The sequence below is a fragment of the Pipra filicauda genome, unplaced genomic scaffold (assembly GCF_003945595.2).
Source record: "Pipra filicauda isolate LSUMZ 115617 unplaced genomic scaffold, ASM394559v2 scaffold344_size1527164_pilon, whole genome shotgun sequence".
Classification (NCBI taxonomy): Eukaryota; Metazoa; Chordata; class Aves; order Passeriformes; family Pipridae; genus Pipra; species Pipra filicauda.
Window position 1 is genome coordinate 451,777 of NW_024104470.1, and position 15,553 is coordinate 467,329.

The following is a 15,553-nucleotide window of genomic DNA, read 5'->3' on the forward strand; positions in this document are numbered from 1 at the left end:
GCTGGGAGCCAGCTGTGCTCTGTGGGCACATCTCCCAGCAACAGTCCAGCAGACATGGGAATTCTTCTGAAACAGGGAAATCCTGCAAACGGATGCTCAGGCCTCTGCTCTATTTCCTTCTGGAAAGGTGAGGGGTGAAGGGAGCTCAGCACCAGGAGGGGTGGGTGCAGGGGCTGCCTTGAGATGCTCTGGGTGACACACGTGCCTTTGAGAACTATGCAAGTGCATCAGGAAAAGCACAGGTTGCCCATTTCTGCAGGAGATGATCTTGTCTAACTGCATCCTTAGAATCTTCTCCAGTTCATAAAATAAACCACGTTTTTCAAATCTTGAAATGGCCTCTCCTGGTGGTTAGAAAATCCTGGGAGGAAATCGGCAGAGGGAGCCCTTTGGACGGCACCAAAAGTTCCTACCTCCCTCCACTGCCAGAAGCCAGTGAGGAGCTGCAGGGTCCCAGTACAGAGCTGCTCACACCAGGCCCATCCCTGAGAAGGGAAATGCACCGAGAAACACTCTTGGGAATATTGAAAAAACCGAGAGGCGCTGGACCTGTGCTTCCTAACCTGGATTTTGCGAGGCATTGCCCAAGCGACCGTCCCCATGAGAACACGAGCCAGCAGTGGGACAGCCGAGCCCTGGGGCACTTATCCTGCTCCCTGGGGAGCGCCCACGCCCCAGGCTCAGCCCCAGCCCAGCACAGCCACCACCACTCGAGCCTCCACCACACCAGCAACAGCACTTGCACGTTACAGCAAAGAGCAGCAGCCCAGCAGCTCTGTCCCACCCAAATCGCTGCTTTCTCGCCTTGAACCCACGCGTTAAACCCAGATTAAACCAAGAGCGGGTTCACAGGAATTAATGGCAAACCCCCACCCAGAGGTGGCAGACAGGTGAGAGCCACTGGTGGTAAAGGCATGTGAAATCCTGCTGCAGTCACAGGGTTTGTAGAAAGAACACGTAACGTTATAGTGCATTAGATGTTGGCTGTTTATTTTTCAGAGGTACAAAATGCTCTTTCCACTCGGGATATGTGGTGTGCCTGCAGTGGAAGAGAACAGAGGAACATTAATAATTTCTCCAAGACAATTAATTAGACTCTTTCCCAAGGATAAAGTTTAATCTAATTTCTGCTGTAATACTTTCTCTTCATAAAAGTCTGTAGAAATTAATGAGCTTTATACCACCCTCTCATGAAAAAAAACTTGGGTTCTCTTGGACAAAATGAGGGACTAAGCAAAATTGCATCACTTGCCATTTTTTTCTCAGATTTGCAAAGGTCCCTTTTATGCTTGAAGTCCCTCTCTGTTATCCCAGTTTTGGCTTTTATTCTACTTTTAACAAGTAAGTTTTGAGCTTTGGCCCTTTTGCAGAGCAAAGATTAAAATATAAACTGCAGAGACCCAAAACCCCAGCACCAAATAAAGAGAGAGAAGATGGTTTTTTTAGGTGATCTCATGATCTTTGAACTGTTGATGTTGGCAACACTGAAAGTGCTGCAGAAATGAGGGCCTTCCACGGGAAGCACTTCCATAGTAATCCACAGGTCCTGAGGCCATCACAAAGATTAGAAAGAGAAAACATTCATTAGGTCTAGGTAGAAAATCACTATATTTGATTTTATCTAGTTCTCCAAAGAGAAGAGAGTTTGGCCTATCTGTGAGTGGGTCAGCCTCGATGCTTCCCAGGCTGCTTTAAACAAGAAGCACTTTCTGTTTTTCTCATAAACCAAAATAATTTTATTTTGTGTGAGTTTTATAGATGGCTATGTTTAAACATCAGTAGGGCTTGTTTCAATGCAATACAAATGTTTTCAAATTCTCCATAGCCGCAGGAGATGAAGATGACAACAGGGTGCTTTACTTTCAATGTGTTGACATGTTGATGCTTTAATTCAGGGCAAAAGCTACAAGTCAGGTTCTCAAAGCAACACTCACCCCAAGCAATTTGTGTGGGTTGCAAAAAGTTCTTTCTCACCTTCAGAAGCATGAAATCCTTATGGAATTCCATGACACCCGTAGTGTGCTTGTACCTTGTGCTTGCCCTGCACCTGTTCTCCCAATCTGCTCCTCGGTTTCTGTGAAAAAACTGTCCCAGAGTTTTCTGCCCTTAAAAGTTTCATACCACAGAAATGAGAAATGCTGCTGAGGCTGTGTAAACACCTGACGTGGCAGAGCTAACCTTCAGGGAAGATCAGCCTCAAAAATGAGACAGCAAAAAACACCCTGCTCTGCCTGTGCCGGTGAGGAAGGAAGGCTTCTGCTTCCGAGGCAGAGAACAGGGAGGAGGGAAGTTGTCACGGGACGGGGCTGAGTCACCCACCTCTGACCCGACACATCCAGAGGGTCCTGCACCTCTCCAGAAGCCTCTGGAAAGAGCGGGTGGGATCGTGGCACCCAGACCTGCCCACTGTGGCTCTGCACCGTCCCTCCGGCACCACACACCGTCCTGCCAAAGCCAGGGGGTGCCCGGGGGCCAAACCCGCCCCTCCTCACCGGGAGTGCCGGGACAGCGATGGGAGCCTCAGGCTGGAGCAATGATCTGAGGAAATATTTCCCCTGGAATATCATCCTCAGCCTCTGTTGTGGTTTGCAAGCAAGGAAAAGATTGGACACCCCCCGCCCCCTCCGCCCCCTCATGCCTCTAAGTCTTTACTGCGAACATGCAAAGTCTGCACATAAGGAGTATTTCTGGTGGTGGTGCCCTCGGAGCAAAAATCTCACCAAATATTTTTAAACATTTCCCAGCAGAAAGTGGGTGTAGAGAGAAAGCTGAGCACTTCAGTGATGCTAATTGCTCCTTTTCGAGTCTTTCCTTTTTAACTCGAATTTTTGAACTCAGCTTTTTTTTTCCCCCCATCCTCTTTGCTGTTCCTTTGCTACATCCATCTGTGAAGCTGGTTACTCAGCAGCTAGGACAAGCTACTTTTTGGGCAGAGGTTGCTCTGCTGCTATGGGATTCCTAAGGAACCTTAAAAAGTCATCCACACAGCCTGTGCTTCATGCTGAGAATCAAAAAAATCCACATCCACCAGGGAGACACTTCTCAAGAGAACCTCTGTGAGAATACAGCCCAGATCCTCATATGGCTTCTCCAGGGGGCTGAGAAACCTCCCAGAGGCACATCCCAGGGCTGGGGACAATGGGACAGAGGGAGGTCTGAGGTCTGTGCTGGAGAAGGGCTGGCTGGGAGGAAATCCCCAACCTCAAGGAGGAGGAGCAGGCACTCAGTGAGTCACTCCTGTCCCATGATCGGTGAGGTAAGCTAATACAGGCTGGTGAAAGCCTGTTTTCCTTATGTTTTGTAAAAGTGCATGATGTCACACTCAGAGAGCTGAGCATGACTCAGCAAGTACCACCAGGAGAAGGGAAATTCCCCTTGTCATTTGGACCCTTCCATATTTGCCAGCAGGATGAAAGCTGACACAGAGGAAAACTTAGATTTCTGGTTTTACTCTGGTGAATTGCTTGGTAATTATAAATGCGTTAATCAATTTACCTGGAAAGAGAACTGAGTGGAAAAGACCCAGCAACTTGAGAACAACCCTCTGTGCCTTAAATACCCAGGCAGGGATGGAGAAGGGAATAGGAATTGGTGCTGCACCAACTCAAAGCCTAAGGAATGAATGTGCTGGGGCTGGATCTGAAAATGCAGGTCTCTGGCTCTGTAAATGAGACCAAAAGTGGTCCTTGGGGTCCTCAGAAATAGAACATGAGACAGACACGCTGGAGGTGCTGCTTGGTGAGGCAGATGCAACGCTGTCAGCAGCGTGTCCTGTACTGCATGTCCTTCTACCACTGGTCCTGCTTCTGATTTTATGGAGAAAAAAATATAATACAACAATGTCAAGTCATCAACTTTCACCAACATTTTCAGACATAAGGATACACACAACAAATAGGCAAAAGGGAAGATGAGTGTAACACGGCTTTGCTGCCTGCCCAAACTTTTCAATATCCCGTGCTGTAAAAGCTGCTGAATCATTTCCTAAGCAGCATCATCCAGGCTTACACCTGAGTCTGCTGATGTTTAAACTTTAACTTGCTACTTCATGGTGGAATATTAGCCGTGTCATACCTAGAAATTGAAATTTCTAGAAAAATCTTCAAGTTAAAAGGGGCAACCTTTTCTACTGTAAATATTATTTTCCAGAAAGGTGTTGCAATTTCAACATTGCCACACATCTGCCACAAACGTCTCTACATGAAAGGCCAAGTGTTTTAACATATATGCGTAAGTTCAAGAAATAAACTACCTCCCCATTGTGGAAATTAAAATGTACGCTTCTCTTGATTACAGAAGATGATAAATCATGACACAGTTTCTCCTAAATTCTTGTTATCTTAAACTAAGAAATACAACACCAAGAGTCAGAATGGTCAGGGCCTTGGGTGAGAGGAAATTAACACCAACAAGGAACCTAATAATCATTGATCCATCTTTATTTAATTATGCTTGGACAGCACAGGCGGTGTGTTCTGCCAGCTGAACTCTCCTGTGGCCGGATTAAGAGGCCTGTCAACTGTATCTGATCTGCAAAAAAATGCTGCTGCCAACCAGCTTGGAAAGGCCCCAGCACACCCTCCTTAATGTCAGTTGTGTTTACACCAGTGTCTTTATTTTTAGACCTCCCTTCCGAAACACGGGGGTTCAGGGAAGAGTTATTTATTCCTGTCATGCTGGGCATGCAAACCCTCCAGCGGGTGCTGCTGCCCCGGCACGAGCGGGGCGGGCGCGTGGCTCCCCGGCGCTGTCCCCTGTCTGCTGTGATGGAAAGGACCAGCAGGACGGGGATGGCCAAGAGCTGTGATAGCACGTGCCCCGGTACATCGTGGTGGGTAATGTTCAAGCGGTGACTGGGACCAGTCTAGCCCAGTTCTGCCTCATGATGGGCACATGGACGGTTGTGTTTCCCCACCAGTGGGTCTCAGAGGCCATCGGCCACCCAGAAGGTCCCCATGCCACACTCACTCCCCACTGGTGCTTTGGTTACCAAAATAACCCCGTGCCCCACAACCTGCATGGCACTGTGTCTCCGCGCCCAAACCAGGGCACAGGCGCTACTCCGGGAGGGCTGAGCAGGGCAGGGAGCAGACACAGGCATTTGCACGTATCCACAGGATTTCCCGGCTGCAGGAAACGCGCCTTGAGCTCCTTCCCCTTCCTCTTGGGGAGAACGAAGCCGGGATGGCGAGGGACGGGAAGCGGGACCGGACCGGGACCGCGGAGAGCCGGACCGGGGGGCGGAGCCTGAGCCAGAAGGGGCGGAGCCTGAACACAAAAGGGCGGAGCTTGGGCCAACGTGTGCATACGCTCTAGTGGGGGCGTGGCCTCAGGGGGGCGTGACCTGCAGGCGCCGGCAGTATAAAATGGCGGCGCCCGCGGCCGCTCCCGCAGCCCGCCCTTGCCGCTCCGCCTTGAACGTCTGTCTCGGCTCCCGACGGCAATTCCTGCTGCGCCACAGCCATGGCGGCGCTGACGGTGAAAGCCTATCTTTTGGGCAAGGAGGAGGCGACCCGCGAGATCCGCCGCTTCTCCCTGCCGCCGCCCGCTCGCTACCGCGCCATCTACGACCGCGTCGCCGAGCTCTTCCAGGGGCTGCTGCGGGCCGGGCCGCCTTCCGCCTTCCGCATGCACTACAAGGGTGAGCGGGAGGGGGGCTGCGCTGCGGGACGGGCCCCGGGAGGGTGTCCCGGGGGTGGGGGTGTCGGGGCGCTGCTGCCTCGCTGCCCCCGCGCCGTGACCCCCGACTCCGCACCTCACCCTGTGCTTCGCCCTTCCCAGATGAAGAAGGGGACCTGATCGCCTTCTCCTCCGACGAGGAGCTGGAGCTGGCGATGCCCTACGTGCGGGATGGCGTGTTCCGTGTGTACATCAAAGGTAGGGCACCGCGGGGCTCCGGCTGTGCGCTGGGCTGGCAGGGCTCCCGAAGTGGGAGCAGCCAGCCATGGCCCTTCCCCTTGTCCTCGAGGGCCTGGTGGGAGCTGCGGCCTTGCCGAGGGAGGGTAAATAAAGGGCAGAGCAGTACGACAGAACACGAATCCTCCCTGCTGGGGGTGGGGGTAAACAGATCACAAGTTTCCTCCCAGCCCTGTCAGCCGGTCCAATGCGAGCTGCTGTTGTCATCCCGGCTCCCTGGGCACACTGAGCTGGCATTGGTATCTTAAATAGTCACAACAGTGTGTTAGGAAGTCTTAATTCCAGCTTTTTCAGCGCATAATAGCTCCCTAGTCCGTTTTGTTCAGGTGGATACCTGCAAAGCTTTATCTGCAGCCTGTCTAATGAGTCACACCAGCCTGGGGCTGTTGTCCCCATTCTCATGTTGTGCCTCCTGGCATACGCCTTCCTAACTCCCTCTCCAGACACATTCTGTTCCTGCAGTGCTTGGGAAGGTAGGATGAGAAGCCAGATAAGGTTGTGCAGTACTAATCTAAAATAAACATGCCAAGAGATATTTAGGATAAGCAATGATTGGTTTCGGGGCCAGGTATCTTTTTGAAACCCCTTTACACTTGGTTTAAGGTCTCTCTTGTGCCCTCAGCTTGTGTTTGGCAGCCAGTGTAAAAATAAACTGACCTAGTAAGCTAATACTGCTCTGACAGGGGCTGTTTGTGCTTCCTCCTCTGCCTGATTTCCAGCCTGTAAATAGCAACCTATTCTTGATGGAAAGTTCCCTTTCCCTAACAGAGAAAAAGGATTGCAAGCGGGAGCATCGCTCGCAGTGCAGCCAGGAGCCCCCCCGCAACATGGTGCACCCCAATGTCATCTGTGACGGCTGCGAGGGACCCGTGGTGGGCACCAGGTTCAAGTGCAGTGTCTGCCCAGACTACGACCTGTGCAGCACCTGTGAGGGGAAAGGCATCCACAAGGATCACAACATGGTGATGTTCCAAAGTCCGCTGCTAAATCCGTTTGAGGTGAGCAAAATCTACGGCAGGGAACTAATGAATGGGGTATTCCTCAGATTTAAGCCACGAGTTTCAGTTACTCGGGATCTGGTGGTGTGGACAGTGTGACACGAATGTTGCCCTTCGCAGTGGTTTCCCCGAGGACGCTGGCTCCGTAAAATGCGGCACGGTGTTCCACCCTTCCCATGGATGCACTGCTGGGGGTATCCTGGGCCTGCGCCTCCATGCCAGAACTCCGGGCAGGCTGAAGCCACCACTGCAGCCCCCAGTGCACCTGCTGCAGAAGGTAAGAGGAGATGCCCTGGTAAGCAACGTGGTGGTGGAGCCAGGCTAGCTGAGGTTCTGCAGCTCTGGTGGGAAGATAGACATGGGAACTAACGTAATTTGCTTGAAATAATTAGCACCTTTCAGCACAGAGTGGGATTACTTTAAGGCATGCTTGGGCCCATGCAATCGATGAGGATGAAGATAAGAGTATCTGGAACTGAACCGAACTAAGCCAAGCTGTTAGGTCAAGCATGTCACTGCCTTCCAGCATGGCTAACGAGCCTTAACAATGCTAATGTTGGCTTTCTGTTCCAGAGGTAGCTCAGAGTTAGTTTTTGTCTCTGTACTGCCTTTGTTGTGCAGTGTACGTGAGTGACAGGAAGGAGCACAAAGCTGTCATGGGGACACACACACTGTAGGTGCTCTTTCCCTCTGAGCTTCTGTGTGTGCTAACAGAAATTGTTTTTCTAGAAGCTTCTACTAACAACCAGCCTCAGGACCCCAACGTCACCTTCCTAAAGAATGTTGGGGAGAGTGTTGCAGCTTTTCTGAGCCCCTTGGGTAAGTGCCTTACAGTTTGTTACCAGGTCAATCCCTGGGACTGGCTTAAATGTCTGTTTAACAGGAGCAGCAGTCAGCTGTTCTGACTAGTATTAGAACTACCTCATGCCTACTAAGCCTCAAAGGCTTAGTTTACACCTGGTACTAATAATGCCTAAGCTTAGAACAGCCACTACCTTTTCAGAGCCCTCCCTTGGTAGAAAATGAGGCAAGACTTCATTAACATGTGAGCACTGGAACACTAAGTCAGTGGTCACTCTGGATTTTGCCTGGCTTATGTGGACATAGATACAATTCTGCCCTGGCCCTTTTAAATATATGGCTTGTCTGTGTAGAGCAAGATGGCTATTTGGTGCTTAACTACTCTTTATTTAGAGAAAACTATTCTTTATTTAAAGAAGGCTTTGCATTTTAATTACTACATGTTATATGGCAAACTGTAGCATTGCAGAAGCTTTAGAGTGTAGAGCAGGACTGACCCATGCTCATTTAGGACTGTGCTTTGGAAAAAGCTCTACGACTTTGCCTCTCAAATGCATTTCTAGGTATTGAAGTTGATATTGATGTGGAACACGGAGGAAAGAGAAGCAAAGTGACTCCCACTGCTCCCAATCAAGAGAACAGCGGTGAGGCAAACAGCAGTGCTCCAGCCCAGAATGGTCAGACCAAGCCAGACTGGAATAACACAGACCCTGCTACAGAAGTAAATGTTGTTGCAGAACAGATACAGGAAATGGTGATAGATCCTGCACCCACACAAATGGAAGATGGCCCCTTCCACTCCCAGGTACAAGAACTATGACACTAATTTAATAGTGCTTGGCTGAGGCTTTGCTAAAAAGGAAGATAGTCACTTGGCATGCACTGTGGGATTGAATATTAAGATGACAGAAGATTAAGTGATATACAACACCTTTACAGGTTTATAGCAAAGGTGGGGGGATGTCTCGTGCATGTAGTTCTTTATATTAAAGGCAGATAGTAGGAGCATGTATCCTGCCTGGAAAGCACTGCAGCACCTGGACCTGTCTTTTTTTTTTTTCCAGGAACACAGTGAGTCCAGCAGTTCATCAGGGGGTGAGGAAGACTGGACCCACTTATCATCCAAAGAAGTGGATCCTTCCACGGGTGAGCTGCAGTCCCTGCAAATGCCAGACACAGATGGTCCCAGCTCCCTGGATGTATCTCGGGAGCCTCCCCAGCCAGGACCGACAGGACTGCGAGAAGCTGCTCTCTACCCCCACCTCCCACCAGGTAGGAGAAAGGTGCAGGTTTCATAGCTGAGAGTAACTTTCACTTGAAAACGCAGATCTGTTTTAGAGGTGGTAGGAAGCAAGGTCGTGTTAGTTACAGCTAAACCTGTCCCTCACTGTTGGCAGGTTTGGCAGCTCTTGCACACTGTTAGAGACAGTCAGGTGGTTCTCCTCTTGAATGTGGGCAGCTAAGTCTTAACAAGACTTCTGACCTTAGGCTAATGTGCCATTTGAGCAACACGACAAAGGTGCTGTCCTGAATCGTGTCCTTGCTATGTACTGCTCAAGAGAGCCTTTTAATGCGGCATGTGGACAGGCAGTACTCCCCGTGGCTTTAGGGCACGTTTTTCTGATGAGAGCCAGTAATACTATCCAAGGCCCCTTAACTGAGATCAGGAGCACACAGTCCTACAGCAAGGCCAGCTGAGCCTGACTCAATTGTTTTCTTAGCTCTGGTCATCATTTATCTCAAATGTTGGTACTCCTGAGGGACAAAGGAGAGCATTTCACTGGGGATTTGTGCCACCCACTTCCTGTGTGGTATTAGAGCCTTGGCTGCTTTACCAATTACATGAAATAGTTGAACTCTAAACCATTTTTCTCTTCACAGAAGCAGACCCTCGCCTCATTGAGTCCTTGTCCCAGATGCTCTCCATGGGCTTCTCTGATGAGGGTGGATGGCTCACTCGACTCCTGCAGACAAAGAACTGCGACATTGGGGCAGCACTAGATGCCATCCAGTACTCCAAGCAGCCACCTCACTTGTAGTAGTAACAAAAAGCACTTTTCTAACTGAAAGAAGACAATATAGCAAAAGTCATTGCAGTACATCTTTTCTTCCTGCTAAGGATTTCTGTCTCATGTTCTTACGTGCTTGTAGAATGAAGGATAAATAAATACTACTGCATGTGCTGTGTCTGAGAGTTTCAGTATCACAGCTTTATTGCTTTATGTACTGTAACTTAGTTAACAGAGTGTAGGGACTAGGCTGAAATCAGCCTAGGGCTGCCTTTTTGCACATACTTTGCACACTTAGAGCTACACTAAGGAAAGGAAATCCAGTGCTTTGCTGGCTCTGCAGCTCTGGAAGAAAGGGTTGCTATGGGAGATCTAAACAAAGATGTGGTACAGGGGAAAAGAGCTGTGATTTTGTAAGGAGGAGTTAATCACAGTATTTAATTGTACTGCCAAGGAGTTCTTAAAGCCTGGGAACTTTCTCCCCACAAACTGACCTACTTCCATTCCTGTTTCTAGCTGCTGAGGTTGCTAGACAACACTGTAACCTGAGAGCAATGGTCCCTCCCCCCCCAAACACAACCATAAAGCAAGTAAACAACTTTAATAGTGTAGTTCTAATAGTGGCTTAGAGTGAAGCCACCTTCAGTTTAAAATTGTGCCTCAGAGCTTGACATACATTATAGAGACAAGAAAGCAATGCCAAAGATGTCTGAACTTCTCAGAGATCATCATCAAACTCCTCACCTGTGCAAAAGAGTTTTTCACAAGAAATGTTGCTCAGCTTTGGCCCGGGGTTAGAGTTAACAAGGGTATTTGCCCTGTTGGTGTTATCCAAACAGCACCTTCCTGCAGTAGTTTCTGTCTGACTCTGAGGTTCTTTGGACACATCCTCAGCTGAGCATCTGGTGCTGGGCAATTTCATAGCCAGACCCTCAGTGCTGGCACCACACTTTTTAAATTTAAAACCTGTACCTTGAGGCTGAGTTCCTCCAGCCTGTTCTGAGCATCTCCTGGCCCCACCAGCACCTGCTGCAGTGGTGCTGTCCAGCCCCAAACCTCCACTGCTCCCCCACAGTGACAAGGTCACCCCAGCAGTGTTTTCACTGGAGTTGTCAGAAGATGAGAGAAATTTCCCCCACTTCGATGGTCTGGCACAGGTGGTTGGGGGTTGTGTGTTGTCCTCAGGCACTGCAGCCTCACAGACAGCAGGAACCACGCTGCCTCCAGAAACACCATCTCTGCCATCCCCATCAGGCACTGCTGCAAAGCATTTCTTGTGCTGTAAGAAGGAAGAGGGCTCTGTTATAAATCCAGCACACAGGGCTAGGCTGCACAGGAGCATTAAAGGTGGCATTGGCTTTGCCTGACTGAAACCTTTCAGAGAGAAACCCCCAACACAATTTTCTTCTCCCCAGTCATTCAAATAGAAGAGCAGAGAAAGACTCATAAAAATTCAAAATTATGATGACACAAAAGAGGTCAGGAGAACACTGTTTTGTTTTACTGGTCAGAAGCATCTACAGCTAAAATACCTCAGTGGTTTTAACCTTTTTGGCTTGATAGACAGGCTGGAAAACTCCATTTTCTTCTGCATGCTCTGGAACATCACCGGAGAGGAAGCTCTTCCGATGTTTCCTGGCCAAGAAAACCATTCACAAAGAGGACAGATTCGCTTGACTTTCACCAGATCACCAGAGAAGTTCATAAAATGCAGGGCTTTAGCAATAAGAGAAGTTTTATCCCCAAACACCAAACCTCTGCTCAGCTCAGGTCATACACTGCAACCTCTATTTTGTTCAGCTCTCAGAGATGAGCTGCCTCCCACACCTCCAAAACAAGTGTCGCCACGCAGGGGCAGGAATTGCAAAACAAAGTTCTCTCTGTACCTTTGTTCTCCCACAGTGTTCTTCCTCTGGGAACAGAACTGTTGCCTTGCTAGAGCTGCCTCCTCCTCCCCGTCTTCCTGATCCTCACTCTCCTGGTCCAGGTATTTACTCCAGCGACTCCCTTCTAACGTCTGACTTCCCTCCTACAACATTGGAGAGTTACTGAAAACACCAAAACACGGGGTTCTCATTTTTGGCATTGTTACACATGCACTGAATGCCTCAAGTGAGTCAGTTCAGGCCATGTCCCTGTATCATGTTCCCAGGCACAATTCCCAGTGGAGCAGAGTTTCTGTGTACATCTCATTCTCCCTCTGCAGGAGCCTCTCTGATTCTATCACCATTTCAGCTGTCTGAACCATATAGAGGGTTCACTGGATTCACCTCAGACAGAATGGGTTGGTATTTACCTCAGCTTTGTAGGGATTTTACCTGCTGGACTGAACTGTCCTCACGTTGTGCTGCTCTGTTTTTGCTGTCATTTACAGAGTCTTCTACGCACCTAAAACAGAGGTTTAAACTACAGTTTCTAGAACACACTCTCGTCTGTTGATTCACAGGTTTCAAATCACCCAGTTATATCACAAGTGACTGGACAGAAAGCATGGATAGGGACACAGTATAGGAGGCACATCTGAAAACCCAGGATCTACATAAAAGCTGATGCCAAATGAAGAACTTACAACATATACTGACAAATACTTGAAAAAATCTGGTTAGCAAGTAACTCTTTCTACACAAATACTTTGATCTAAAGCCACTAATCATGAAATGACAAATTCTAATTGAGCATAACTAGGGATATAAGAGCATTTCTTTGGGACAACAGTTTGAACTCACTAATTATATCCCAAGAAACCAAGCAACAAAAAGGGAAATTATTTCGCAATGTTTTGAACTTCACGATTTTTTGAGAATAAAAATAGCAACCCTCTTTGATAAAGTGAACAAACAATGAGTTTTCTTCCCCGAGCTTAACCGTGAAGCACTGTGTACACACAACTAAGTTATGTAACCACCTTTGATTGATTTCTGAAAATAACCTCAAGTAAAAAGGAAGCTGGACCAGTTCAAGACCAGTTCAAGATTAAACGATTTATAAAGAGATTAAAGAATGAACTAAACAGGAAGGTGCTATTCAGATTTTCCAGCCCAGCAGGAATTACAGAGAAATCTTTGCACTAGTCTTTTATCAATAGCAGCAGTGATTACTCAACAGATTCACAGTGTGAACCCCCTAAATGCCAACAGTGGAGGATGTTTTCTTTCTGAGGATGTAATCTGATGAGGACTGTAATCTGTAAAATGGACATCTCCACAGTCAGGTCATCAAACAGTACATAGGAAAGAGCAAATAAAAAAAAAAAAAACCCAAAACCCAAACAAAACTAAAAAACAATACAACAAATCCAAACCCTATTGCATATATATTGATGGGTAAAGGCTGACCAACACATGCTATTGATCAACCAAACTTATCTGAAAAAAAGTCCTTGTAAAAAGAAACATGCTGGGACACTTAACGTAATAAAGAGCTTGTTCCTTTGAGGTGAGGACAAACCTGGGTTAGAGTTAGGGTTCACAACAGGCCAGAAAACCCTCCCGTGAGCTCAGACTGGGTAACAGGCAGCCCGTGTGTGAGTATGTGCATCAGCTGCAGCACATTAAAAGAAATACACAGATAAAGATCAAACACTGTACCAAGATGTCCAGCCAAGCGCTTCCTCTGCCTCTCCCTGCAGCAAGTTTAACTTCTGGACGTGGTGCCTGCAGTCCGGGCCGGAGCCCTGCCCGTAAACCTGCAGGGAATGAGCGGACACGGGGCGGAGGGAGCAGGTGAGGCGAGGGAAGCCCCGGGGCAGCCCTGAGGTGCCAGCGAGGGCTGAGGGGCCGCCCTCACCTTCTGCACGGCCTGCGACTGCCCGCACACGCTGCAGCTCCACTTCCCGCCGCGCTTGGCCTGCGAGGGCGCAGAGGGGTCAGTGAGGGGTCAGTGAGGGGTCAGTGAGGGGTCAGGACGCGCAGCCCCCGTCCCACCCCGTCCCACCCCGTCCCACCGGGTGCACTTGGAAGCGGCGGCAGCGGCAGCACCGCAGGACCCGGAACCGCTGCGCCATCGCGGGCACGTGACCGCGCGGGCCCACAGCGCCCCCCGGCGGCGGCACCGCGGGGGGACACGGGGAGGGACAATCCCGAACAAACACATCCACTCACCGCCCGGAGCCGCCCCACGCAGGAAGACTCCCCGCAGCGCCGCGCAGGGCTTGGTATAGGTCAGAGGGCAGGCTGGCTGTGAGTTTATACAAGTAAAGTTCTCCCAGGAGGGAGAACGCGTCGTGTTTGAAGCTCCACAGTCACCAGGGCTGCACCTACCTGAAACTGTGTCAGCGTGTGTTATATAAAAAGTGTTCAGAATAATGATTAAAAAGAAGGAAAAGAAAAGGGGGGGAAAGAAAGGGGAGGAAAGAAAGGGAGAAAAGAAAGAGGGGGGAAAAAGAAAGGGAGGGAAGAAAGGGGGAAGTGAGGAAAGAAAAGAAAAAAAAAGGAATAAAGAAAAGAATAAGGAGAGAGGAAAAGAACCCGTGAAACCAAAAATGAATAAGAAGAAAGAAAGAAAATAAGAAAAAAGGAAAGAAGGAAGGAAAGAAGGAAAAGAAAGGAAGAGGAAAGGAAGGAAAAAAGAAGGAAAAGACAGAAGGAGGAAAGAAAGAAAGAGAGAAAGGAAAGAAAGGAAGGTAGGTCACACTGCAGTCCCACCAAGTCTGCCCTTTTCAATAACCACCCTGGACAAAGAACCAGCAATATTCCATGAGCTTAGAGAAATAAAAGGCAGCCAAATAGCCTGTAGGATTCTGGTTCATTTATTGAATACATGACAGATAAGACAGACAGTGTAAAATCACATGTATTATTTGTACTTAAAAAAAATTACAATAAATTACTGAATAATTAGTAAAAGCAGTTTTACTAATGGCTGCTCTCCAGTGATACAGGACAGAGGAGGCAGAGAAATAAGAAATATGTACCAGCTGAGAATGTCACGAGGATGAATTAACACTGAGTAGCACACCGAGTAGTGTTAAATGGGAACATCCACGTACGTGTCCTTCCTACCCTTATACTGTATGTGTCCTTCCTACCCTTTTATTCCAAATGCCAGCCAAAAGCTGGATCAACCTTGCCTTCAGTGCGGGGTCTGCTCTGGCCGAGCAGCAGCGCCTCTCCCCCTGGCCCTGCAGGGTCACTGCCTGCGTGCTGAGATGAGTTCATCTGTAGTAACAGCATTCATTCTGCTTCCTTGGAGCACACACCCTGCTACCAGAAGGGCAACTTCTAGTTTCCTCTGGTTTTAACTGATTTAAAAGAGCACTCCCTCAGTCTCCCAGTTATTTTGACTCTAACTGGAACGAGATCTAGTGTGGAGGTTTCCCATAGCGGGCTGATGGCAGAGGGCCACGCTGCTCTGAATTCTTTCTCTATAGGTATAAATGCCCTTGGATGTGCAGGAGTTTCTAAGAGCATGTCCACTGCTAGACTTCAGAAAGGACACACTGAGCAGCAGTGCATGGCACAACACTCCTGCACACCTTCCTGCCCCAAGCATTTGTGAGGGCTGACTGATCAGAGTATTCTTAGGGGTCTATCTAAAACCTGGACCCATCACTAGCTAGTAAAAGTGGAGAATCAGCAATAAACAGTGAATGTACCGATAGGGAAAGCCCAGCAGACCAGTGTGCCACTGCCCTGGAACACTGAGGCTGATTCACTGACTTCTAATTTGGGAACTTATTCCCTCATCATAACCATCACGGGTCCACTGATTGACTCAGTATTACTTCTGCACTGAAGTCAAGGAGCTTGTGGCTTCCCAGACAAACTAAAACCAATGGCTTTCAGATGATTAGAAAAGCAAATGCTAGAAAACTAGGTTTGTCTGAAAACT

General features: G+C 48.7%; 2 protein-coding genes across 4 annotated transcripts; one reads left to right on the forward strand and one right to left on the reverse strand.

Annotated features, from left to right (window-relative positions):
- The first annotated feature begins 5,386 nt into the window (after window positions 1–5,386).
- Window positions 5,387–9,909, forward strand: SQSTM1 (sequestosome 1). Of its 3 annotated transcripts, none has more exons than XM_027724058.2 (8): window positions 5,387–5,641; window positions 5,782–5,877; window positions 6,685–6,914; window positions 7,035–7,191; window positions 7,644–7,733; window positions 8,279–8,520; window positions 8,780–8,987; window positions 9,597–9,909. In XM_027724058.2, the coding sequence occupies exons 1-8, from the start codon at window positions 5,464–5,466 to the stop codon at window positions 9,752–9,754; spliced, it is 1,359 nt and encodes a 452-aa protein (XP_027579859.1). In that variant the 5' UTR covers window positions 5,387–5,463; the 3' UTR covers window positions 9,755–9,909. The 3 variants fall into 3 exon arrangements, with proteins under 3 accessions (XP_027579859.1, XP_027579860.1, XP_027579861.1); XM_027724059.2 differs by having other exon boundaries at window positions 7,647–7,733; XM_027724060.2 differs by lacking the exon at window positions 7,644–7,733.
- Window positions 9,910–10,306: 397 nt separating this feature from the next.
- On the reverse strand, window positions 10,307–13,727 carry LOC113989467 (MRN complex interacting protein). The gene is made up of 7 exons (XM_027724061.2): window positions 13,668–13,727; window positions 13,511–13,570; window positions 13,312–13,409; window positions 12,043–12,112; window positions 11,611–11,753; window positions 11,257–11,359; window positions 10,307–11,003 (listed from the first exon to the last, which is right to left on the reverse strand). The coding sequence occupies exons 1-7, from the start codon at window positions 13,725–13,727 to the stop codon at window positions 10,443–10,445; spliced, it is 1,095 nt and encodes a 364-aa protein (XP_027579862.2). The 3' UTR covers window positions 10,307–10,442.
- Between the last annotated feature and the right edge of the window lie 1,826 nt (window positions 13,728–15,553).